At 42.4% G+C, this 27,342-nt stretch overlaps 2 protein-coding genes across 2 annotated transcripts; both read left to right on the top strand.

The window, feature by feature from the left end:
• The first annotated feature begins 3,077 nt into the window (after positions 1 to 3,077).
• On the top strand, positions 3,078 to 13,615 carry LOC311150166 (ras-related protein Rap-1A). Its single transcript, XM_084187485.1, has 9 exons — positions 3,078 to 3,409; positions 6,295 to 6,441; positions 10,041 to 10,129; positions 11,111 to 11,179; positions 11,264 to 11,320; positions 11,419 to 11,559; positions 12,187 to 12,330; positions 12,518 to 12,633; positions 12,886 to 13,615. Exons 3-8 carry the CDS (start codon positions 10,073 to 10,075, stop codon positions 12,602 to 12,604), a joined length of 555 nt encoding a protein of 184 aa, XP_084043611.1. The 5' UTR covers positions 3,078 to 3,409; positions 6,295 to 6,441; positions 10,041 to 10,072; the 3' UTR covers positions 12,605 to 12,633; positions 12,886 to 13,615.
• A 6,163-nt stretch (positions 13,616 to 19,778) lies between these two features.
• Positions 19,779 to 25,837, top strand: LOC311149379 (XK-related protein 7-like; the record flags this gene model as incomplete). Its single annotated transcript, XM_084186558.1, has 3 exons — positions 19,779 to 20,375; positions 22,589 to 22,788; positions 24,879 to 25,837. Exons 1-3 carry the CDS (start codon positions 19,843 to 19,845, stop codon positions 25,835 to 25,837), a joined length of 1,692 nt encoding a protein of 563 aa, XP_084042684.1. The 5' UTR covers positions 19,779 to 19,842.
• Positions 25,838 to 27,342: the final 1,505 nt, after the last annotated feature.

The following is a 27,342-nucleotide window of genomic DNA, read 5'->3' as shown; positions in this document are numbered from 1 at the left end:
TTACTTTGGTCCCAGCTCTCTGCAGGTAATTCACTAGGTCCCCCCGTGTGGTTCTGGGATTTTTGCTCACCGTTCTTGTGATCATTTTGACCCCACGGGTGAGATCTTGCGTGGAGCCCCAGATCGAGGGAGATTATCAGTGGTCTTGTATGTCTTCCATTTCCTAATAATTGCTCCCACAGTTGATTTCTTCAAACCAAGCTGCTTACCTATTGCAGATTCAGTCTTCCCAGCCTGGTGCAGGTCTACAATTTTGTTTCTGGTGTCCTTTGACAGCTCTTTGGTCTTGGCAATAGTGGAGTTTGGAGTGTGACTGTTTGAGGTTGTGGACAGGTGTCGACAACCATTAATACAGGTAACGAGTGGAGGACAGAGGAGACTCTTAAAGAAGAAGTTACAGGTCTGTGAGAGCCAGAAATCTTGCTTGTTTGTAGGTGACCAAATACTTATTTTCCACCATAATTTGCAAATAAATTCATACAAAATCCTACAATGTGATTTTCTGGATTTTGTTTTCTCAATTTGTCTGTCATAGTTGACGTGTACCTATGATGAAAATTACAGGCCTCTCTCTCTTTTTAAGTGGGAGAACTTGCACAATTGGTGGCTGACTAAATACTTTTTTTCCCCACTGTATCATAGATGTTTTATGTCATGAAAATATACCAAGACAAGATTTTTAACTACTAGTAGAGGACAGTAAAGCACTGAGGTTGACATGTTAGTCCACAGGTGTTACCTGATGTATTCAAGTGCAGATTCTGAAATGTATTTACAGAACCAAACAAAACACAATCATAAGTCTGGTTTCGAGAATGCATCCAATAGCTAATAACCAGGTCATTTAATTCCTCCAGATTAACAATTGTGGGATATTCCATCTGTCCTCAATGTCTCCGTCTGCCTCATAGGCTTTTGATTTAACAAAAGTAGCACTTGTCTGTAGCACTTCCTTCCTGAAATGTTGCAATCAGTTTATATTTTTCACTTCCTGTAATAAGACAAAAACAGCCCTGAGCCACTTCAAATGATGCTGCTGGATGGAGACTGATATGGTGACAGTAGGAGCATTTGGGAGAAAATAATCTGTTCTCACGTTTATCTGTGGTGAAATAAGTTTAAAAAATAAAAACATGAAACTCTATCTGATGATTCTCCTTTACTTGCCAGGTGAGTTTAACACATACCATTTTTGTTGTTGTTGGTTTGTTGTTGTTGATTACAACTGCAGACAATTTTTGTTGTTGATTATCTTATTTGCGAAAGAGACCACTGCATACTGCAAATTGTATTGAATAAACGTCTGCCAAACAATTCTACAAAGTTTTATTGTTTATTTCACATTCAACGATTCTTTTTTATTATGATAAAAAATAACATTGTTTTCTCTTTTATCAAGTTTTAAGCTGTTACGCAAAAAGGAGCAAAATTGGAGAGCATGGATATGAAGGTGGATCTTTAGACATTAAGTGTTCATATCCAGATGGATATCAATATAAACCCAAATATTTGTGTCGCCACCCCTGTTCCTACAGTGACATTCTCATCAGAAGTGTGAAAGCTGACACATTTGTCTCAGTAGGAAGATTTTCTGTGTATGACAATGTTCATGGACGTACTTTCATTGCCACCATCAAAAACCTGGAATTACAGGACTCTGGACTTTACTATTGTGGACTTGATCGGTGGGGAAGAGATGTTTTAACAAAAGTAGATGTCTCTGTGAGTAAAGGTATGCATATTGTTTTGTTTTGATCCCATTTGATTGTCTTTGAATGCACAAAAATCATACTCGGTCTATCATCTACTATTTCTACCCACAGCTCCATTGGTCACTTCACTGTCTACACACGATAGGAAGGACACCACTGAAACTCACAGATATGTGTCCCCAGAGGTCCCCACTTTTACACAGGTTGATTTAACTTTAAATAGCTTAAAATATAAGCTCCTAAGAAGCTCCTATTGTACAATTATTTTCTTATTCTAATAAATCTTCCATTTATCTTCTGTGTAATTTTGTTTTGTCACGTTAATGGTGCCATACAAAAAGTTACCTGTTGCAGATTGGGATGTCACGCCAACATCCTCGTCAATTCTGATTGATAGCACAGGTAATTTAACTTTAAGCTACTCTATTTTGTTCCAAAAACACTGGAAACGGGTTTGATTGAGATTTTGTTTAATTATTCTCACTCTTTCATTTAGGTTTTGTAAGTGTCCATGTTGTTGTTGGAGCTGTCGGACTGTCAATGTGTTGCACTGTGGTTGCACTTGGTGTACTTCTCAGAAAGCGATCAATGTCGCGCTCACTGAGTATGACCAAGTTCCCTCTCTTTGATATCCTACCTACATATAATGCAGTTACGATAATATTATTTATTTGTTTATGATATGTTGAAGCCTCTAATTTGTGTCCCTCAGCATTTCCATCATCTAAAGTATCAGATCCTGTAGACATTGCACAGGTGAATTGGATCTTTGTTTATGCTTTATATCATAGTTTGAATAAGATTTTGCATGTCCTCATCAGACAGCAGTCATTCTGCACTAACTCGGTCAACAAATAAACTCTACCCAATCCCCTCTCTCTCTTGTTCTCTTCCTCTCTCTCAGGGTGAAGAGGACACTTGTCATGTGTATGATGAGATAATTATGTACAGCTCCAACATTCTTCCCCAGGAAGACAGTGACTTGTACTGCACCGTACATTTTGGGGAACCCCCACTGAAAATGGATGACAATGCTCTCTACTCCCTCCTGACACTAAAGTAACAAAGGCCTCAGTGAGGGTCACAAGTCTTTAGTCTATAGAGGGCATTCTCACAACACTGCCAAGATGTTGATAGTGTACGTACAGTATCTAGAAGCTTTGGGTTGGCAATAAATATTGCTGTTATGTGTGTGTGTGGGGGTGGGGGGGGGGCTTGAATTTGAAGACCCTTGCTGTTTCCTTGCAGCTGTTTGACCGTTTCCTCTGATATGTTTGAAAAAGTAGAGATGGCTTATTTCTGGGTACTCTAGTGGAAAGTATGCTTTCTAATTGCACACATGACAGTATTCTGCATGCCCACATTATCCAAACAGCTTTGTATGGCAGTAGGCCTACTTTATAGTTTTTGTCAGTCCTCAGTTTATAATGTGAAGACCATATAAATAAACTTGTAATATCTTATTTAATCATATTTGCACTTTCAGTGTGTGCATGGTTGCCAACATATTCAGATGATCCATTATGGTTTTATGGACTACAACATTGTGAATAACCAGGCCGCCTTGAAACTACATTAGCTCGTGCCACCGTCCGTTGCCATTTATGGTGGGAGAGGTTAGCTAGCTAGGGATTGACGTTCGCGGAGGTTCATTGAAGTCAGCTACTCCAGTGAGGCGGCGGGGAGACCAAAACACGGTGAGTAACTATTATCTCTGGTCATAGCAACAGTTTGGGGATAATCAATACTCGAACATGTATATAGGTCGTGAAAATGTTAAACGTGTCAGATGGCCAAGTAGGACTAGGCCGGATGGAAAGTCTAAGGGAGGCTAACGTTAGCTAAGCAGCTAGCTAACATAACAAGCCGAAGGGAGTTGGCTGTAGCTAGTTAACACCAGTGGTTCACACGCCTCAGTTAGCTAGCCATTTTGGCTAGTTGGACGTTGATTGACTAACTATTAAGAAGTTAGCCAGGCACTACCCAGTTGGCTCACCTAGCTACGCTACATAGTTGTTAGATATAACTTTGAATCGGACCAGGGTGGCAACTGTACGGGGGGACGTTAACTTAGCGTAGCTAGCCAGCTATCTAAATGGTAACTTGGCTGGCTAGGTAGCCCTGATCCCTTCCTCTTAGTAAGTTTTAACGTTACACTGAAACGTTCTTACTTTTGTCGAAGTGATGTCAGACACAGTGTAACTAATGTTAAACGTTAGCTAGCTAGCTACGTTAGTTGCAAGTTAGCTACTGTTTCCTATTAGCTATAGCTAGTTAGTTAGCCAACTAGTCAGGGTTTCCCAAACTCGGTACACGTTTTGGTTTTTGACCTAAGTAACACTACACAGCTGATTGAAATAATCAACGAATCATCAAGCTTTGATCATTTGAATCCGCATTGTAGTGTTGGGGCAAAAATCAAAACGTACACCCCTTGATGGGGTCCCGAGCTCGAGGACCGGCGAGTTCGTGAAACGCTGAGCTAGATGGATAGATTGAGATTCGCACATTTGTGTTGCATTTAGCGCACTAGTTATGTAAGCAAGGGTGTCTAGTGTTGACTTTTGAGAATTAAGATTTGACTCGTGACTTGACATTCAGGAGAGCACACCCATGTGCAATACAAGTAATTCCCATATTTCTGTCAAGTTCAAGACTGAGTGTAGCCCAATATGTACTCTTAAAGGAGCCTAACTTTACCGTTGCTCCTTTAGGTCCAAGGTCCTAGCATGTTATTTTCAGAGCAAAATTACTCCATCTAAACGTGAATCGATTCTCAAATGCAAAATACACACTTACTGTACACTGTTTTAACCTGCTTCATCACAGTTGGGTCAGACAGTATTTTTCATTGACAACACCTTTCTGGTGGCCTCCTTCCATTACACACAGGTGCAGGGCTGGCAACTTTTGAAGAAAGTTTGGAGTGAGATTTTACCTTAGATGGGAGTCTGGGGGAGATACTTTTAAAGCTAGTTTCCTGCAATTCTATGTATTTTGACATGGCTTAGGCCTATGAACAGGTCAGGTGTATTCAGAATGGTTTGAACATTTAAATGAACACTCAAAATTCAATGACTTTGAGATTTGTGGGGGGGGTGTGAACAACTTTTTTTAGGTGGTTTGACACTTTATTCAGACAGTACATATTTTGTCTTGCCCATTCACCCTCTGAATGGCACACATACACAATCCGTCTCAAGGCTTAAAAATCATTCTTTAACCTGTCTCCTCCCCTTTATCTACACTAATTGAAGTGGATTTAACAATCCACTTCATAAGGGATCATAGCATTCACCTGATCAGTATGTCATGGAAAGAGCAGGAGTTCCTAATGTTTTGTACATTCATTGTACATGTACAGTAGTTCAACTAGCTAGTAATGAATTACATTTTCCAGTAGCTTGGTGGTAGTTGAACTAAATTCAAATCTAGGTAGTGTTTTCAGTAGTTAATTACTTTTATGCCGTGTAGCTAGGCTAACTACTGGAACTACACTACTTTTTTTCTTTTGCAAAAATAAATATGGGTGAAGTAGGCAATACTTTCCTTTTTCGGCATCAGACCTGCCTAATTCTCACTTGAAACTGTTTTGTGGTTTAATAGGCTAAATTCCACATTCTGTTAACATATGACCCCAAAGTGATTTGTTCTTGCAATTTGTAGTCTGACATTACAGATTTACTTATGATACATTTTCACAAAGTAGTTTGGATGTAGTGAACTACTTTTTCAAAGTAACTTTAGTTAAGTAAACTATATTTTTCTTAAGGGTAGCTTTAGTCTAGCTTAACTTCTTCCAGTGTGAAGTAATTGGTAGCTTGGTAAACTATATTTTAGAGTAGCTTCCCCAACACAACACAGTAGCATGCACACAATAATGTGATTATTGTGGATAGTCAGGTTAATGTAATAGTTTGTTTAAAATATTTACAAGCTTTGCAAGAAGAACGATTTCTCTAATAATCCTGTTTACATGGACACATCTGAAATCAGGCTACTGATGGGCCTTTTGATAAATGCAGAAAATCCCCAATCAAAATAAGTTCTAACACAGTGACCATGTTATTTTTGCAAATACTTTTTGATTCGGAGTTCTGACATAAAGTTTGTATGTGAAAACTATTTATAAGATGATGCATACTTTCAGTTTTTCAGAACTCACTTCACTCGCGCATAAGAGGGAGGCTTGCGCTACCACACGCTGGCACATGCGCAGATCAAATACACAGCTGGAACGCCGATTAAGCTGTCCAAATAATTTGAAAGATTGCTCAGAAAACCATGTGTTTTAATCGTCGTATGCTTACTTCGATTATGACCTTACGCCAATTAAGATAAGCAGAGTAAGGTGTTTACATGACTAATGCCATACTCTGCATTCTGTCATAATCAGTTTAATATCAAATTATTAGTGTGCGTGTAAACGCACTCACTGATGAGTAGAGGACTCAGGCTAATGTACACCTACTGTTTGGCAATATGTGTCCCACTCCCAACTCCCTCAAAGTGCAGGCGTAAGATTATTAACAAAAAGTGAAAGTGAAATGCTATTTATATATTTCTTCTGTCTTTTCCCTAGTTTTGTGGGGATTCTTTGGAGTAGCCTAGCTCCTTTGGCTCCCAACACAGCCTCCACACCTGCCCACAGACTTCAGTGTGTCCTGGGAACTGCTAGCCTTCCCTCACCAGATGTAGTGGGGAGTTGTCGCTTCCAGCCTTGAACACAGTAGGTTATGTCCTTAGAGTGGGTGTTTTTGCTATAAAATGAGTTTCAGTGCAGAAACTAGGCTATTGTATGCTGTCTGGGAATGTACCACGCACAGAGCATTAGTAAAAAAAAAGAATATGTAGGCTTAAAACATTTTCTGTCAGGTTGCCTGCTGCCTATTGTGTTAAGAGAAAACTGGGTCTGAACCCTCACTGACTTATAACATATCAAGAGGCTAGTGTGCTCACTGTGCTGGTGTGCAGTGGGCATGGTGGATGTGCCAAGGTGCTGTCAACATGGAAACACTCCATATCAGCTGTGTTTTGCAGGAATTCTATATTGGAATTGACCATGTGAAGTTCTAAAGGCATTTACAGTGAGCTCCAAAAGTATTGGGACAGTGACAAATTTGTTGATGTTTTGACTCTGTACTCCAGCAGTTTGGATTTGAAATGATACAATGACTATGAGGTTAAAATGCAGACTATCAGCTTTAAAGGAGAAGTTTTATTTTTTACAACCAAATCTCTATTTTTGGTGTAAATGGAATGTTATACTGTAAAGGGGTCCAGACATATTTTTTGTGATTTCACGTTTTAGAGAAACTTACCCCAAACAGCAAATCACTTCCTCATCCTCGTTGTGTTGTATGGGGGCCCTGAAGAAACATACCCAAAAAACATCCTTTTAGAAACGGCAAAGCACTCTGTATAGTGATGCAGGTCTTTAGATGTTGTACACATGCAGTTGTGTCATTCTGGACTTTGTCCGCAATGTTATATTCCCTTTTGCACGTCTCGAGCCTTCTGGAGCGGTTCCATTTTCCGTGTAGCCTGCTGCTACAGGTAACTGCCAAAATAAAGGAAACATAAACATATAGTGTCTTAATAGGGTGTTGGGCCGCCAGAGCAGCTTCAATGTGCCTTGGCATAGATTCTACAAGTGTCTGGAACTTCCTGTGTGGAAGCACCCCATGCTTTCAATATACTTTGTATCCCTCCTTTACTCAAGTGTTTCCTTTATTTTGTCAGTTACCTGTAAAATGGACGGAGAGGTATCGCTCGAGTCGCAACAAAATGGAATATGACGTTGCGGATAAAGTTCGGATTGACACAATTTCATGTGTACAACATTTAAAGACCTGCATCACTATAGTGAGAGCTTTGCTGTTTCTAAAATGATGTATTTGTGTGATTTTGGAGCCTTTGTTCATGTTATTTTCGGGGCCCCCATACTACACAACGAGGATAAGGAAGTGATTTGCTGTTTGTGGTAAGTTTCTCTAAAACGTGAAATCACAATACATTTGTCTGGACCCTTCTATAAAATGCCATTGACATACAAACTAGAGATTTGGTTGTAAAAAATAACTTCTCCTTTAATTTGAGGGTATTTTCATCCCTATCGGGTGAAAAGTTTAGAAATTACAGCACATTTTGTACATAGTCACACTATTTTAGGGGACCAAAATTATTGGGACAAATTCACTTACACTGAGTGTACAAACATTAGGAACACCTGCTCTTCCCATGACAAAATGACCAGGTGAATCCAAGTGAAAGCTATGATCCCTTATTGATGTCACCTGTTAAATCCACTTCAATCAGTGTAGATGAATGAGAGGAGACAGGTTAAAGGTAGATGCACAAATATCATATCCCCAAGACAAACAAACCTCTTACCATTACAATAAAAGGGGAGGCTAGCATTTTTGGGGGGTTATGATATTTGTGCATTTAACTTTCTCACTCATCATTATTCCCGAGTCATTCAGGGTTATCTGTAATCATGGTAGTGTCCACATTAATGTAGAAGTGTTTAGAAACCTATTATATTCTTATTTACAATAGAAGTGACTCCAAAATGACACAATACATTATTTATCATTAGTTTATATTGTGCACAAAATAATCTGAAACAAAACCAAAACAAACAGCAAATGCATCCAACAAATGTGTAGAGTCACAAGCTTGATGTAGTCATTGCATGCTATGAATATGGGACCAAATACTTAACTTTTTACTACTTTAATACACGTATAAGTGAATTTGTCCCAATACTTTTGGTCCTCTAAAATGGGGGGACTATGTACAATTTCTAAACAGTTCACCCAATATGGATGAAAATACCTTCAAATTAAAGCTGACAGTCTGCACTTTAACCCCATAGTCATTGTATCATTTCAAATCCAAAGTGCTGGAGTACAGAGACAAAACAACAACAAATGTATGACTGTCCCAATACTTTGAGCTCACTGTATTTGCTTAAGCGCTACTCCAGATGTGTCATCTGTAATCAGTCAACTAAAGGCTATGGCCACATCAGATAAAAGTGAAATGCCTTTCTGAAACCTTTGTGGCACACACTTTCTTTAGCATTCTTATTGCAGCTGTGGGTTCTACTTCTGCTTCTAAAATGGGGCTAGTCATTATTTAAGAGCAATGGTCATCCTTTTACTCTGATCTCTGTTCTGTTTTCTATAAGCACACCATTTTCACAGAGGAGGGGGTGTATCGCAATGGCCTGAGGATTGAATGGACCTTTGTAACATCCCACATCCCACCCATCTCTCCATTGTAGACTTGTCATGCTGCTGCTGCTTGCAATTTGTTGGGTTTGCAAAGCTAGATAATGATAGTGGGTTTGGATTGTTTCTCTGCACAGCACATAAAATACGTATTTTCTCATGAAGGAGTTTTTGCCTGTGCCTGGTGGTAATTCCTATTGGACATAAAGAGACATGTAGATTAATATATTTTTTTGGGGGAAAGATGCAATGATAACACGCTAAAGCGATTCCACTTGTTTCCAACGTGGTCCCGTTGGAATACAGACAAAACAAAAGTAAAACAAAGGTATCATGGGGATAATATTCTGTAGAGAAAAGTGTATATTGGCAGGTGCCTCACGTTTCCATGGCTGGCTCCAAGACAGAACAGGAAACAATTACTGGATAGCTTTGTAATATAAACAGTCATAAAAACCTGATTGACTGATGAGTTTTATAATGTTGTGCTAATTTAACAAGCCCTACTTCTCACCTTGCCAAGCTGATAGTGGTGGCAACGCCTCACCCCACATGGCCTTCTCCTATGCATGCTAATTAGATTAAGCTATTTGTGGCACTATGGCTATTGCCTACCGACTCCATAGAGACTAAGCTGTTTGACAATTAGCATCAGCTCACTGTCACTCACTTAAGTGTTAAAGATGTAGTGCGTAATCTTATAAGGGAGGAACAAATCTCTGGGTTATCTTGGCTCCTCTCTATTTGTTTCCTTCTTTTGAAAAGGGAAAATGGCCCAAGATAGTAAGTGAGAAAGATATATTATTCTTTTGGCAGAGGGAAGGGAGTTTCATTTTCTGAATATGTATTGTCAAAGGGGATTACCACGACAAGGCAGTTATGTTTAGGCTTGGCTATGTAAATGATAACTAAAGTAGTTAGATAATGGACGAGCCGAGGGAACCGCCCACAATGTTGCGTCTAGAGCTGATGAAAACTGAAGGGAGTTAATGGGTTCTCCTCATCTGTGGCCGGCAATGTGTAAAAATTATATAAATAGTGACGTAAGTAGGCCTAACCAATGTTCTCTCTCTTGTCTCATCTCTTACAGACGTTTGTGCTGTCGAGTGAAGTAACCCCACCATGCGTGAATACAAGCTAGTGGTGTTAGGTTCAGGAGGTGTAGGCAAATCTGCACTGGTTAGTAGTACCGCCATGCTTAGGTTTCTGTTATTGTCAATCTGGGTGTAAGTGCATTTAGTGCAGGGCTTTAAAGTGCGACCATTTTGGTCGCATATGCCACTAAATATTTTGCTGTGTGACTTGGAATAAAAATGTGGGAGCACCAGTGCACCTAGAACAAAAAATCAGCCCGATAATAATTGTTGTAATGATTAAGCGTTACTGTACCGCTGTTTCCGAGTGGCCAAACCGTTCAAAAGTTGTGACCATATTACCGGCACTAAGTTTTTTTCCGTTCTATTGCTCATTGGCGCTGCAGTTGGATGCATCTCCATTGGTGGGCCATATTTTATATTCATAAACCATGTCGCGGGCCGTTAACAACTTGTTCCGTCATGTTACTGCATTAGCTAGCAAGCTAACAAGCTGGTAACTTTACCAGTGCATCCAAACATTTGGGGGCACAGAAAGAATGGTAAAGGGATAGCTTTTTCAGGAGATCAATGATCAAAGCGATGAATGAATGACAGATGTGCATGTCATCACACACAAATTTGACATTCTTAAAGAGGTAGTATACCATTTTCTATGTAATGCAGCTCATTAGGAAACAGTGCGTTTTACACAATGTTAGCAAACCTAATATTCCACTAATTACTTTGTAATTTCAATGACCGGTATTTGTATAAACATTTTAACTTTTATAATAAACATATGTTGTACCCTAGAAACAGATTAGTTGCTAGGGTACAAAATGTGCTTAAAAAATAGCTAGAAGTCATATAGGCCCAATAAAGGCTGTATCTCAATCAATTAAAAAATCTTATTTTCTGGTGCTCCTAAATGTTATGTGGTGCTCTTAACTTTAAGTTAGGAGCACCAGTGCTACCAATGAAAATGTTTAATTTAGAGCCCTGATTGAGTGGCCGTTTTGATTTGGAGAATATATGTGTCACTCTCTACATTCATGTTCTCCTCCCCTTGCTTAATCTCTTCCAGACAGTCCAATTTGTACAGGGTATTTTTGTGGAAAAATATGACCCCACAATAGAAGACTCCTACAGAAAGGTATGCTGCCCTATAGTTACTAAGATTTCAATTGCCGCCACTGATGTCAAAATGTTACTAAACTTGACTCCCTCTCTCCCACAGCAAGTTGAAGTGGATGGGCAGCAATGCATGCTTGAAATCCTTGACACAGCTGGAACAGTAGGTAGAGCATGTCCAAGTTAGCCATGGTGACAGATTGTGTGTTAACAGTAAATATGACCAGTATGTCATGGAGTCTTTCCTCTGCTGTTCTACAGGAGCAGTTCACAGCGATGAGGGACTTGTACATGAAGAATGGTCAAGGCTTCGCTCTTGTATACTCCATCACGGCACAGTCCACGTTTAATGATCTACAGGACCTTCGGGAACAGATCCTGCGAGTAAAGGACACTGAGGATGTGAGTATTGTAGCTTATTAGGGCTCAGTCACTGTCATTGACGTGCTTCCAACACTTAGGCCTCGTCGGCAATGCATTTATTGCAGCTGTTATGATAACTATGATACGTTTATGATTTGTATGCAATTTTAATGGTGTTCTCAATAAAGGAGTCTGTTGGCTCTTGTCTTGTAATCCTACTGCTCTGATAGCCATAGGATCTCTCAATAGGGTATTCTCTGTGGGGAGAACATTTTACATTGACATTTTAGTCATTTAGCAGACGCTCTTATCCAGAGCGACTTACAGGAGTAATTAGGGTTAAGTGCCTTGCTCAAGGGCACATCGACAGATGTTTCACCTAGTCGGCTCGGGGATTAGAACCAGCGACCTTTCGGTTACTGGCACAACGCTCTTAACCACTAAGCTACCTGCCGCCCAGAACATGGCAATAATGAGATAGAAATGTCATGACTGATGTTTGCCAGTTTCAGCTCTTATTTCTGCCACATGCAGAGTTAGTACATTATTGATTTGTTGTCACATTATGGCGACATATATAGCCAATATTTTTGCTTTGGAAAGCAACAGAGTAAAGCACTATAGTCTCTCATTGTCTTCTGTCTATTTCTCATTATTTCGTATCAGGTCCCCATGATCCTGGTGGGCAACAAGTGTGACCTGGAGGATGAGCGTGTGGTGGGCAAGGAGCAGGGTCAGAACCTGGCCAGACAGTGGAACAACTGTGCCTTTCTAGAGTCCTCCGCTAAATCAAAGATCAACGTTAATGAGGTAAGCCCCACTGCTTTCACTTCCAGTCACCTGGACTGAATGAATGTATGTTACGTCTCGGGAGTTGACAAGAATTCCAATAAGAAAATACATCTCGTCAAGTAAACAAGTGTGATTTATCTGGCGCTTATAACGGACAGTTAATGCTCATGTATCTCTAACTACCCGCTCCTTTGGTCTGCTTTAGATTTTCTATGACCTGGTCAGACAGATCAATAGGAAAACACCCATAGAAAAGAAGAAGGCAAAGAAGTCAAATTGCACACTGCTCTAAAGCTCCCACTTACAGCAGCTCTGAGCCAGGTGAGTGGGCCAAGATGGCATCCAATGGGTGATACGGAATCTGTATGTATTATGATATTTACATTTGTATTTAATTTGATCATAATCCCATGAGTATGGCACCAGCTAATGTACTTGCATTGATATATTTGCTTTCTATCAGAATAAACTGTCTCGCATGATTCACAGTCATGAATTCCATGTGCAATTGCTCTCACAAGGAATACAAAAGTAGCTGTGAACTAACATGTCCTCTGTCTCTATTACCTGTAGGAAGCTGCAATACAATACTGGTGCCCAGTTGGAACATGCCAGCATTTCAATCCCTTTCAATAACGAATGGAGACGTTTGACAAAAGCAGAAAAGTAATTATCTTCTTCACCACTGTAATAATGGTTAAGAAATCCACACCTTTTTCTCTCTTTTTCATTTTGTCAATGGGACAGCCTTGTGATGAAGAGTTTTCCCTTTCCCCAGTTTTGGAAATTACAATTTAAAACAAAAAAACAGACTACCATGCATATTATTGTGAATTTTATGAATTAGGTTGTTTGATTGCAAATATTTTCAGATCTTTGGCACATTTCAAATGACAAAATGTTTGCAAAATAAATCATTGGAAATGTTGGCCTTTTTCATTACCTTACCCATCTGCACTAATTGTGTCAACAGTAATGCATCAACTTCCATGTTTTATTTCTCCTACTACTTTTAAGAAGTTGTATTCATGAAATAACATATTTAGTAAGTGACTTTGTTTTATATGGGAAGCTGCAAGGCTCTCATCTTTCCCATAATAAATTCTAATTCTTGTGTTGTTTTTTTGCATAATGAAACTGTGGGAAATTTGTGTTTTATAGAATAGGGGAAATGAGGAGACTTGATTTCTATGTGTCTTGAGACTGAAAATATGTTGTACTAAACCAACTATATTGTGTCTTGTTACCTTGTCACAAAGGATTTTCCAGCTTTTATGAATGATAAAATTTTCGTACATTTTCATTATTTTGTCAATGCATTTTTATTTCTCTATACATGATGATAATCAATAGTTGTGAAGACATTTTGCCTGTTGCGAATCTCTAGTGTGTTGCGGGAACATTAAACGATTGTTGGCATAGAATTAGAATGAGACAGCTCGTTCTATTTCCATGGAATCCGCCCTCAACCGAACAGTTTCCTGCCTTTCTGAAATACAGCCATGTCGCATCGTTACTGATGCGCTAACTGCTGTCCCCGATTGTCACAGTTCATCCTCCGTCTAATTCAGGCAAATTATTTAGACTGATTAGATTTATATTTTTTATAATTAATTTCAAATTATTTAAAAGCCGAAAGATTATCCTAGAAAATGACCGACGCAGCAGCCAAGCTCGAGATGTTCATCTGCAGGAATTGGAGAAATGCAACAGCAGCAGCGTTTCGTGAGATGTGCCCACAGCAAAAGGCCTACTACTTGGCTTATGAGGAACCACCCAGGGAGGCGCAGGGTGTGATAGCTGTAGGGCGGCAGCAGCTGTGTGCCAGGCTTGCTGAGAGGAAAGGCAGACAGGCCACAGTTAATGCTGCACAACGGCAACAGGGTTCGCCTTATGAGGCTGTGTCACGAGAATATCAGACCTAGCTGACTAAACTCAACTCAATGGTGAAGGAAGTTGCTGATGAACTCCACCAATGGAGTTGAGCAGAGACCAGGCTTTGTGGAATTAAGCTCCGACTACATCAAATACTTTTTTTGTGTGTTTTTTTTGGTGTATATTTTACCCCCTTTCTCTCCCCAATTTCGTGGTATCCAATTGGTAGTAGTTACAGTCCCTGTCCCATCGCTGCAACCCCCGCACAGACACGGGAGAGGCGAAGGTCGTGTGTTTCCGAGCCGCACTGCTTCTTGATACAGTGCCCTCTTAACCCGGAAGCCAGCCGCACCAAGGTGTTGGAGGAAACACCATACACCTGGCGACCGAGTCAGCGTGCACTGCGCCCGGCCCGCCACAGGGGTCGCTATAGCGTGATGGGACAAGGACATCCCTGCCGGCCAAACCCTCCCCTACCCTGGACGATGCTGGGACAATTGTGTGCCGCCCCATGGGTCTCTCAGTCGCGGCCCCCCCCCAAAATCTTATGAAACGCTTACCTATGTTTGTCCTCTGTGATTGCGTGCCTTTCTTTGTTAGCAGAAATCCATACTTTTTCAATAAACGGTAATCCAATTTATAGTCCAATATTTACAAGTGTATTGGGGAAGGGGGATGGCAGGCAGTGTATAAACTGAGCAGTATACTAAGAGTGGTAGCACCAGTTGTGATGTGTGTATGTGTGTGTGTATCTCTGGGGGTGTGTGCATGTGTGCTAAGTTCGGAGAATCAGAGCAGGTGTCCAGTTCAAGTGTTCAGCAGTCTGATGGCTTGTAGATAAACTGTCTCTGAGCCTGTTGGTATCAGACCTCATGCTCCGATACCGTCTGCCCCGATGGTAAGGGAGAGAAAAGCTGTGTGGGGTCCTTGATGATGCTGTGGGCCTTCCCTGGGCATCGTTTTAAGTAGATTTCCTGGATGGGTGGGAGCATGGTCCCAGTGATGTACTTGGCCGTCTTCACCACGCGCTGGAGGGCGTTGCATTCATGGACAGAGCAATTCCGGTACCAGGCCGTGATGCAACCGGTCAGGACGCTCTCGATGGTACAGCGGTAATATTTGAAGAGGACCCGGGTCGGCATGCCGAATTTCTTCAGCTGCCTTAGGAAGTAGAGACGCTGTTGCGCCCTCTTGGCGAGTGGTGGTGTTGTTGGTCCATGACAAGTTCTCGGTGACGTGGACGCCGAGGAACTTAAAACTTGTGACTCTCTCTACTGCAGTCCCGTTGATGTGGATCGGGGCATGTTCCCTGAAGTCAACTATCAACTCCTTTGTTTGCTGACGTTGAGGGAGAGGTTGTTGTCATGATTCCACAATGCCAGTTCACTTACCTCACTTACCTCTACCAACTGAGCCACACAGGACTTTGTAGTCTGTGATAGTCTGTAGTCCTTGCCACATGTGATGCAAGTCTCAGTTGTCGAACATCAATTCAAGTTTGAGTCTGTATTTTTGAGTCCCTAACAGAGTTGCGGGGCTCGTAGCTGCTTGCCTTGTACGCATCACGCGCCACAGAGTCATCGGAGTTCATTCTGCTGACATTAAATGCTGCAGTACAGCCTTTCAGCATTGTACAGATATCTCCGTTCATCCAGGGTTTTTGGTTGGGGTATGTCCGGATTGTTATTGTGGGTACAACATCAACACATTTTTGAATGAAGCCTGTGACTGACGATGTATATTCCTCAATGTTGATGGATGAATCTTTAAACATTTTCCAATCAGTATTCTCAAAACAATGCTGCAGCATTAAGTCTGTCTCCTCCAGCGCCTCACTATTCTCTGTGTTGGTGGCTCCCAAGTGGGAAGTAGGAACAGAGAGACGTGATCTGATTGGCTGTAGTGGGGGCTTTGTACGCGTCACAGATGTTTTTGTATACATGGTCAAGCACGCTGGATCCTTTTGTGGGGCAGGATACATGTTGGGAAAATTTGTTTTAGCCGGGCTTGGTTAAAGTCACCCATGACAATAAAGACTGCTTCCGGGTGAGAGGATTCTTGCTGGCTAATGATCTTGTAAAGTTCACTGAGTGCCGCCTTGGTGTTTGCTTGTAGCATATGAATTCCCTCGGCATATAGTGGGGTCTGCATTTTAGCATCAAGAAACTCCAGGTCGAGTGAACAGCAGCTTGCGATGTTTTAACTTCGGTAAACCAGGAATTGTTTGAGAAAACATACCTCTCCCCCCGACTTACCAGAAGCCGCCGTTAGATCCATTCGGAATATGGGGAAGCGGTGTAGTTGAATAGCAGAATCGAGTGTATTGTACGTAAGCCACGTCTCAGTAAAAAGAGACAGCATTCCCTGATGTCCCTCTGCGATTGAAGCCTTGCTCTGTGTTCAAAGTTTATTAATCACCCACGGACTGGTTCATAATAATGGACTTTTCCGCCCTGACAGAGTTCCCGTGCATTGTTTCACGCGATATGATTGTAAATGTGACTTTGATTGAAATTATGCTGCAGCAATGAGGCGCTTTCAGAGCGGGGCAGAGAAAAGAAAAATATTTAATTTCAACAAAAAAATTACCTAAGTTAACACATTTCTTTTGTAAAAAGACAGGTGCTGCTGATAATACTGCCATCATTGTCAAAGCAGAGGACATGTACAGTATGTGTAGCCCATGTACCTGATGCTGTCTGACCAAAAAGAGTATGGCATGTGATATTCTCTTTGGCCAGACAGCATCAGATACTTGGGCTACATACACTGAGTGCACAAAACATTAGGAACACCTACTCTTTCCATGACATAGACTGACCAGGTGAATCCAAGTGAAAGCTATGATCCCTTATTGATGTCACCTGTTAAATCCACTTCAATCAGTGTAGATGAAGTGGAGGAGACAGGTTAAAGAAGGATTTTTAAGCCTTGAAACAATTGAGACATGGATTGTGTACAGTGAGGGAAAAAAGTATTTGATCCCCTGCTAATTTTGTACGTTTGCCCACTGGCAAAGAAATGATCATCACATTTTAATGGTAGAATTATTTGAACAGTGAGAGACAGAATAACAACAAAAAAAAACAGAAAAACACATGTCAAAAATGTTATAAATTGATTTGCATTTTAATGAGGGAAATAAGTATTTGACCCCTCCGCAAATCATGACTTAGTACTTGGTGGCAAAACCCTTGTTGGCAATCACAGAGGTCAGATGTTTCTTGTAGTTGGCCACCAGGTTTGCACACATCTCAGGAGGGATTTTGTCCCACTCCTCTTTGCAGATCTTCTCCAAGTTATTAAGGTTTCGAGGCTGACATTTGGCAACTCGAACATTCAGCTCCCTCCACAGATTTTCTATGGGATTAAGGTCTGGAGACTGGCTAGGCCACTCCAGGACCTTAATGTGTTTCTTCTTGAGCCACTCCTTTGTTGCCTTGGCCATGTATTTTGGGTCATTGTCATGCTGGAATACCCATCCACGACCCATTTTCAATGCCTTGGCTGAGGGAAGGAGGTTCTCACCCAAGATTTGACGGTACATGGCCCTGTCCATCGTCCCTTTGATGCAGTGAAGTTGTCCTGTCCCCTTAGCAGAAAAACACCCCCAAAGCATGTTTCCACCTCCGTGTTTGACGGTGGGGATGGTGTTCTTGGGGTCATAGGCAGCATTCCTCCTCCTCCAAACACAGCGAGTTGAGTTGATGCCAAAGAGCTCCATTTTGGTCTCATCTGACCACAACACTTTCACCCAGTTCTCCTCTGAATCATTCAGATGTTCATTGGCAAACTTCAGACGGCCCTGTATATGTGCTTTCTTGAGCAGGGGGACCTTGCGGGCGCTGCAGGATTTCAGTCCTTCACGGCGTAGTGTGTTACCAATTGTTTTCTTGGTGACTATGGTCCCAGCTGTCTTGAGATCATTGACAAGATCCTCCCGTGTAGTTCTGGGCTGATTCCTCACCGTTCTCATGATCATTGCAACTCCACGAGGTGAGATCTTGCATGGAGCCCCAGGCCGAGGGAGATTGACAGTTATTTAGTGTTTCTTCCATTTGCGATTAATCACACCAACTGCTGTCACCTTCTCACCAAGCTGCTTGGCGATGGTCTTGTAGCCCATTCCAGCCTTGTGTAGGTCTACAATCTTGTCCCTGACATCCTTGGAGAGCTCTTTGGTCTTGGCCATGGTGGAGAGTTTGGAATCTGATTGATTGATTGCTTCTGTGGACCGGTGTCTTTTATACAGGTAACAAGCTGAGATTGGGAGCACTCCCTTTAAGAGTGTGCTCCTAATCTCAGCTCATTACCTGTATAAAAGACACCTGGGAGCCAGAAATCTTTCTGATTGAGAGGGGGTCAAATACTTATTTCCCTCATTAAAATGCAAATCAATTTATAACATTTTTGACATGCGTTTGTCTGGATTTTTTTGTTCTTATTCTGTCTCTCACTGTTCAAATAAACCTACCATTAAAATTATAGACTGATCATTTTTCTTTGTAAGTGGGCAAACGTACAAAATCAACAGGGGATCAAATACTTTTTTCCCTCACTGTATGTGTGCCATTCAGAGGGTGAATGGGAAAGACAATGGGGCCTCTGCCTGGGGCCTCCCCTGCTACCAGAAGGTGTCATTATAATTACAGACTGTACTAGGAGGCATAGGCACCTGCTTTTAGTCAGGTTTGATAGGCTATGTGTGTCACATCATCATAGTATGCCTTTCTTGGTATTTAATGTGTAGTCTATTAAGACATTTTTCAAGTACAGTATCTTTGTGGCACATGGATCATGTAGGCCTAAACTACACAGAGGAGCAACAAGCTCCTTTAGAGCAAATTAGGCCTACTCATATGAAGCAAAGGACTGAATGCACTTGTAAAATGACATTTTAACATCTGCTATGTCAGGGTTCCCCAACTGGCGGCCCGCGGGTGATTTCATTTCGCCCCCCAAGTTTTCTGAGTCCCCCCCCCCCCCCCCCACACACACAAAAAAACGTTTATATTTGTAAAATGTTCATTGCTCGACATAAAAGACAGTAAAAACACCAGGAAATCAGCTGATTTTAATTTAATAAATATTTTCCCCATTATTCCCACATAATAGAGAGACACATGATCGAATACAAATTTAAGCAAGGCTTGAATTTATTATGTTTTAGTGAAACAGTATATGTGTTTGGGCTTCTTGCGGTTAATTTGCTGTCTACAAATTATTTGTATTATGTTCCGGCCCCCTGACCATCCATTCAACATAAAATCGGCCCGGGGCTGAATCTAGTTGATGATCCCTGTGCTGTGTTCTCAAAACGGCCATCTCAGCACTGTTCAGTTCAGCACTGATGAAACGTCCAACTGTTTCATCATGGCTCCCCTGCCAGTGCAAATGCAGTCTTAAAGAAAACGCACAATCATTCATCTAATGATGATCAAGCGTGCTAACATTTCACTGTTCATTTTCTGTTGTATGGTAGAGCTAAATAAATCAAATTTTTGGTCAGGATTTATTATGAAATATAGTTTTCGCTTTCTCACCTCCCCTCGCCTTTCCTCCCTCCCTTTCTCCCCCACACGTATGCATTCACACACATACGCGACCCCCTCCCCCTTTTCATCATTTCCCATCTCCCTCTTCTCTAAAACAAACATGGCCGCTAAATCTGATGGTGCACCCGTCTCGTTGCGAAATGACATCCTGCCCGAGTGCCTGTCCGGTTCAGATCAACGTTCGCTTCAGTGCCACCCTGCTAGGAAGCGCTACTCGCTCCTCGACTGCAGCTGGACGCTATGTGCCCTTTTGGTCTTCTTTTCGGACGGGGCCTCAGACCTGTGGCTGGCCGCGGACTACTACCTCAGGCGGAACTACTGGTGGTTTGCATTGACACTGGTCTTCGTGATCGTTCCATCTGTGGTGGTTCAGGTGTTGAGTTTTAGGTGGTTCGCCTATGATTATTCGGATACCAACGACAGTAGCACAGCCGCAGCTGCCGTGGTCGCAGCATCGGACGCGAAGAGCCATTTCAGCACCAAGGACAGCGATCAAGGGGTTGCTGGCCGCGATGCAGCGGTCGGGGCATTGCCTACGACCGGCACTATGGGAGGCGCCCGGGGCTGCTGCAGAGCCTTTATGTGGCTCTTTCAATGCTTCATCCATATATTTCAGCTAGCACAGGTCTGGAGGTAAGATCACTCATACACGGATACTGTACTGGCTTGAACGTGTGTGTGAGACGGGGTTCTGCTTAGATGGTGATCAAAACATTCCAAAAGCCCTACTAGTCTACTATATCTTGGTTTGTTTTAACAGCTCAATTTTGAACATTATTGTTAAACACATATCCTAATTTCAGCCTTTTCCCTACTAAACTAAACTCACCCAGAGAAGGCTACTCTATTCACAATGTCGATATGTCTTTTGTATCGCTTTCTTTGACGTCTGGTAACGAAGGAAGGGAGTTGTAAGCTCCTCCCCCCTCACGAGCTTCTAGGTCAATAATCTCCCGGGGAAAATCGTCTACTCATCCACACCGTCTGCTTTATGAACACACAAATCCCCTTTGTCTAACTTCCATCGTTTGAGTGTGAAAGTGTCGGGTCTTCTGTGAGATGGGGAGTGTTAGGATTTGATATCAGGGCATGGATTTCCTATGTTATGGATTTTCTATCTATGCCATACATGCCAAATATGGAAAATAAGCTAGATATGGTAGGAGGATGTAACAAATATATCTTAGTCTCATTGCATTTCACAGTGCAGATATATGGCTCTGGAGGTCTACTCAGCCACAGATACAGAAGTAGTAGTCTTCGGAATCAGCCATAGTCTGTGATGATTGGTTTTGACAGGCTCTAGCTGTGCCTTTGAACTGTAGTGAGAAGACTGGTAGGCTAATTGTATTTACAGCAGCCAGTGATACAGACCTCAGAGGCAAATCATTCATTCTCTATGTCCTTTTATCCCCCACCTCTCTCTCTCTTTCTCTCTCTCTCTCACTGTTCCCCTGGGACAGAAAGTAAGTTTACATAGCTAGGCAACTGTATGTCAATTTACCTGTGAGGGATTGGCCTTTAGGTCAATTCACTGTCACTTGAATGAGTCTGCCAGCACATGATCTACTGTAGAAACACTATTTGAATAGACAACCACGCCATCATTTCTTTCTTTGCAAAATCAGTTAACTGGTCTTTTTCACTGCATCTGCATCTTTAAACTGCATCATTGGGAAATGTTTGTAAGCAAGCATTTCACTATAAAGTCTACCCCAGTTGTATTCAGCGCATGTGATAAATCAAATTGGTTTAGTTTTGATTGGATTTTAGATTACTCCATGGGCAGGATTTACATATTCTTTATTTCCTCGTATAGATTGAGACACGGTACCATCCAGTCTGAGGAGTCTATTGAAAGTCTCTGAGGCAAAGTGGTATTAGCTGTAATTCCATTAAAGCTGTTGTGTGTGCTCTGTTCCATGTGGCTGGTCTCGGAATGGCGTGTCTGCGCATTAAAGAGGATTACCATTGTATGTTTTACCCTCAGGTGTTGACTCAGGAATTAACTGTCACTGATACACAGACAGACAGGTGCACAGGGATGGAGGCGAGTAAAGGCTAATGATGCTGTTCTGTGGTCAGCAAAGCATGTTGTCATTACATTTCAATCAGCTTGGATGATATTAGATGGGAGTGGCATGGCAGAATGCTTTTGGACCACTTTGAATGAGAATAATCATCAGTGGGCAACTATAGCATGCATGTCTGTGTGTTCTGTGTGTGTATATGACATCCCCAGGCAGAGGAAACCAGAACAAAAAGGGTTATACTCACTCCCTCCTGGTTCACTAGGCTCATTGAGATACTATAGGACAGGGCTCTGTTTTGTCCCATCCTCCCTCTAGCCATCACCGAGCCACATTTAGTTCCGGTTCCACCATCACAGAGAAACATTTATCTTTCACACAATCAGTCGGAGGTAATGACTCATGACAAAAACAGTCACTACATTTAGAGAGGTTGAAGTCAAATGAGGAAGCCACATTTTATATTGTCAAAGCGATCACTTCTGTAGCCTAGAGAGGACAGGATGAAGTGACCAGACAGATTCATGCTCAGTGGCACTCTACCAAGAGACGACAAACTATTACCAGTTATTCTGTCTGGATGGAGTGACAGCTCCCAGGCTGTCTGGAGTTTGAAGTTCAGTTGCTAGAATGAGGCTGGACTGAGGCTGCACTGAGCCATCTGTCTTGAGATGGTGCTGGCATGTGGCTAAAACAGATTGATATGGAGTGTTTCTTGATCCAAATTTGGACATGATTCTAATATCATACTCATGCCCTTCCCTCTCTGTCCCTACCCCCCCCCCCACCTCCCTCTTCCCCTCTGATGTTCCACAGGTATGTCCATGCCCTGTACTTGGGGGTGCAGAGTCGCTGGCGTGGGGACCATGAGCGCCGTCACTTCTACTGGCGCATGATGTTTGAGAGCGCTGACATCAGCATGCTGCGCCTGCTGGAGTCCTTCCTAAAGAGCGCCCCCCAGCTGGTCCTGCAGCTCAGCATCATGGTCCAGGCCAGCCAGGTCCTCCCGCTGCAGGGTGAGTCACGGTCTGAACACAAAAACTGTCCTGAACCTTAATAATTACTAGTGGCATCACCATCTCAAACTCCCCCATACAATCCACAGTGATGACCTATCCTTGACATTGACACGTCCTTTACCTTACTAATCACTCACTAGTGACATCACCATCTCAAATTACCCAGTATCTTGACACATTCTATACCCAAACCCATATATATTGCTTATGCCTATACAGTGCCTTGCAAAAGTATTCATCCCCCTTGGCGTTTTTCCTATTTTGTTGCATTACAACCTGTAAAAAAAATAACTTGTTTCAAAAAATAAATAAAAATGGAAAAGTGGTGCGTGCATATGTAAATAAGCCCCTAAATAAGATTTGGTGCAACCAATTACCTTCAGAAGTCACATAATTAGTTAAATAAAGTCCACCTGTGTGGAATCTAAGTGTCACATGATCTCAGTATATATACACCTGTTCTGAAAGGCTCCAGGGTCTGCAACACCACTAAGCAAGGGGCACCACCCAGCAAGCTGCACCATGAAGACCAAGGAGCTTTCCAAACAGGTCAGGGACAAAGTTGTGGAGAAGTACAGATCAGGGTTGGGTTATAAAAATAATATCTGAAACTTTGAACATCCCACAGAGCACCATTAAATCCATTATTAAAAAATGGAAAGAATGTGGCACCACAACAAACCTGCCAAGAGAGGGCTGCCCACCAAAACTCACGGACCAGGCAAGGAGGGCATTAATCAGAGAGGCAACAAAGAGACCAAAGATAACCCTGAAGGAGCTGCAAAGCTCCACAGCGGAGATTGGAGTATCTGTTGATAGGACCACTTTAAGCCGTACACTCCACAGAGCTGGGCTTTACGGAAGAGTGGCCAGAAAAAAAGCCATTGCTTAAAGAAAAAATTAAGAAAACACGTTTGCCAAATGGCATGTGGGAGACTCCCCAAACATATGGAAGAAGGTACTCTGGTCAGATGAGACAAAAATTGAGCTTTTTGGCCATCAAGGAAAAGGCTATGTCTGGCGCAAACCCAACACCTCTTATCACCCCGAGAACACCATCCCCACAGTGAAGCATGGTGGTGGCAGCATCATACTGTGGGGATGTTTTTCATCGGCAGGGACTGGGAAACTGGTCAGAATTGAAGGAATGATGGATGGCGCTAAATATAGGGAAATTCTTGAGGGAAACCTGTTTCAGTCTTCCAGAGATTTGAGACTGGGACGGAGGTTCGCCTTCCAGCAGGACAATGACCCTAAGCATACTGATAAAGAAACACTCAAGTGGTTTAAGGGGAAACATTTCAATGTTTTGGAATGGCCTAGTCAAAGCCCAGACCTCAATCCAATTGAGAATCTGTGGTATGACTTGCTGTACACAAGATTGCTGTACACAAGCGGAACCCATCCAACTTGAAGGAGCTGGAGCAGTTTTGCCTTGAAGAATGGGCAAAAATCCCAGTGGCTAGATGTGCCAAGCTTATAGAGACATACCCCAAGAGACTTGCAGCTGTAATTGCTGCAAAAGGTGGCTTTGGGGGGGTGAATAGTTATGCACGCTCAAGTTTTCTTCTTTTTTTGTCTTATTTCTTGTTTGTTTCACAATAAAACATATTTTGTATCTTCAAAGTGGAAGGCATGTTGTGTAAATCAAATGATACAAACCCCCCAAAAATCCATTTTAATTCCAGGTTGTAAGGCAACAAAATAGGAAAAATGCCAAGGGGGGTGAATACTTTCGCAAGCCACTGTACCTTAATAATCACTCACTAGTGACATCACCCTCTGAAACTCCCCAACACGTGAAATCCACACCATTCTTCATTTAAAAATCCCTCCACAAAGATGGGTAAACGCTGACACACATTCTAGCATACTGGTCTGTATTGTAGGAATGTTTCCCTGGCCTGAAGCATTCCTTAGACTACAATGGAGCCTTCTGCTTCACATGACACTCAGCTCAGCAGCGAGTTCTTTTAATCTCATGACTGCCAGACCCTTTTACACTGCTAAACCTCTACTTTAATTTTTCTGTCTCTCTCTCTTTCTGCCTGGCTCCTGTCTCTCCCTGCCTCTATCTCTCTCTCCAGGCCTCTCAGCCTCTGCCTCTCTGATGTCTCTGTCCTGGATGATCGCCTCCTACCAGAAGGTTCTGAGGGACTCCCGGGACGACAAGCTGCCCATGTCCTACAAGGCCGTCATTGTACAAATCCTATGGCACCTGTTTACCATCGGAGCTCGTACAATGGCCTTCGCTCTGTTTGCCTCTGTATTCCAACTCTACTTTGGTATCTTCATCGTGGCCCATTGGTGCATCATGACATTCTGGATAATTCAAGGCGAAACAGACTTCTGCATGTCCAAATGGGAGGAGATAATCTATAACATGGTGGTCGGCATTGTGTATGTTTTCTGTTGGTTTAGCGTAAGAGAGGGGCGCACACGCTGCCGTATGCTCATCTACAGCGTGGTTGTATTTATTGAGAACGTGGCACTCACCACATTCTGGTATCTGTACCGTGGCCCACAGACCTCAGACTTTAATGCCCTGCTCACAGTGTGCATGGTGGTCAGTAGCTACGCTCTGGGCACCTTCTTTATGTTCGTCTACTACTGCCTGCTGCACCCTGACGGTCCTATCTCAGGGTGGGGATGTGGGGTGCCGGAGGAGGTAACAGTGGAGTCCTGCCTTTCCCCAGCTTCCTCTCTCCCTCCAGATGTAGTGGCCAGCCCCCCCAGGACCCTGCAGAGGACTAAAGGGGGAGACCGTGAGCAGATGGGAGGGGCTAATGCAGATGTGTTTCTAGTACGAACACTTAAAAGAGGAGCCAAGGCCACTTTTCCACCCCTCGCCCCTAGTACAGAGGGGCCAGTCATCCGTATTGACTTGCCCAGGAAGAAGTACCCTGCCTGGGATGCCCACTTCATCGACCGCAGGCTGCGCAAAACCATCCTGGTGCTCGAGGGTGCTGCTCCGGTCACACCAAGGATCCAGTACCGCTGTCTGGGCTCACCCACAGAGGTGATGGAGTATGAGACCACGGTGTGAACCGCAGAGAGTGCTGTTACTCAACTGGCTTTCAGCCAGCCGGCAAGGCCCCACAGTGGCACACAGCTGACTAACTCTCTCTGAGGATCAGTTCTGCTCTATAGCCCCTCGGTGTTGTGAAGCATCAAAGGTACACTGACAGGGAGAGGTGGAGTGTGTCCAAATGTTTTCACATTAAAGGTCTGGGACAGAAAGACACAATGTCTGATGTGGCCTAAGTAGGTGACTAGGTGAGGTGTGTGTTTTGGTGTCAGTATAATTTCTCAGGTTAGGGGGATGGTACAGGGAGGATTATGGGGCAGGGGTCAGAGGTTAGGGATCAGTGAACATGCAGAGGGACACCGAAAGAGGAGCTGGGCTTCGTGGCTAGCTGTCAATCAGAGGGAAACCATCCTCAATGAACGTGCTTCAAAATAATGTCCTCTCAAGCCAAGACAAATACCATCAGAGACAATACCTAAACATATGAATACCTATGACAATATTTCTGTTAATTTATTATGATAATACACCATAACAGTAAATAAGTCACATGGGGTATGCTTAATACATACCCATCTAATGGAGCTACTGGAACAGGACATTTTAACCTGAAGATGACAAAGGAAGATCTTATTGCTGTGTGTCATTTGTCATAGCTATTTATGCATGTTTAAGTAATCTCAAAGCCTTAATAAATTGTCGAAAATCCATAGGACAATTTCTAAAGAGCAACATAAATTGAACAAATGTATCGAGATGAATGTTCAGTACACTATGTTTTTATACAGTTGGTGTGGTATTACCACAACGTTCCTGTAGTACAACAAACAGGAAGTAGGCTGGATACGGAATATGCAGGATTGCTGTACCATGGATTACTATATATTATGTCTAACTTGTCTGGACTCTGGATGCCGTGTATAAAATAGTTTAGATATCTGTCAATCTTCATGAGGATGATACAGTATGTGTTTCGTGTGTATCTAGGTTGTCATTGCTCGATAAATAAGTGTTCTTTCTAACACAAAAAATGGAGCGTATCAACTTTAAATCCAGAAGAAGACAGAACCATTATGTGGCTGAGAGGTTGAAACTGGGAGCATTTTTATGTGAGGAGCGTGTGTGCGCTTGTTCGTGCACGTGTATGTTGTACATTGGGGTTCATATGATATTGTGTCGTAGAAAGATGATGAGGCGTTAGTTCTTAATGCTGTCCAGTTAACTCAATTATCCTGTTAGCACGCAGATGAAATCAGTATCTCCACATAGCCACAGAACTATGAAGCCACGGCTCCATGTTGGTGCTAACTGTTGAGTCTGTGTATAACACCACGGCTTAACTTATACAGTGTTCTTGTCTGGATTCATCCATCAAACCATACTGGTTTGTCTGGGCTGTACCTCAAAAACACATACCAGAATCAAAGCCTTAAACTGGTCGTTCCAGACTGTTGCTGGTCACTGCAGAAAAAAAAAAGAAAAGACTTTCATTATGTTGTTGTTGGGAAAATAAAGAGCAATGT

Source organism: Coregonus lavaretus (assembly GCF_964263955.1).
Source record: "Coregonus lavaretus genome assembly, chromosome: 22".
NCBI lineage: Eukaryota > Metazoa > Chordata > Actinopteri > Salmoniformes > Salmonidae > Coregonus > Coregonus lavaretus.
This window is presented reverse-complemented; position numbering and strand designations above follow the sequence as displayed.

What these genes read in the sequence shown, in the direction of transcription:
- LOC311150166 (XM_084187485.1), top strand. Translation starts at nt 10,073, where the DNA reads ATGCGTGAATACAAGCTAGTGGTGTTAGGTTCAGGAGGTGTAGGCAAA. An exon ending in GAGTAAAGGACACTGAGGAT is followed by an intron (nt 11,560 to 12,186) that starts GTGAGTATTGTA and finishes ATTTCGTATCAG; the next exon opens with GTCCCCATGATCCTGGTGGG. An exon ending in CAAAGATCAACGTTAATGAG is followed by an intron (nt 12,331 to 12,517) that starts GTAAGCCCCACT and finishes GGTCTGCTTTAG; the next exon opens with ATTTTCTATGACCTGGTCAG.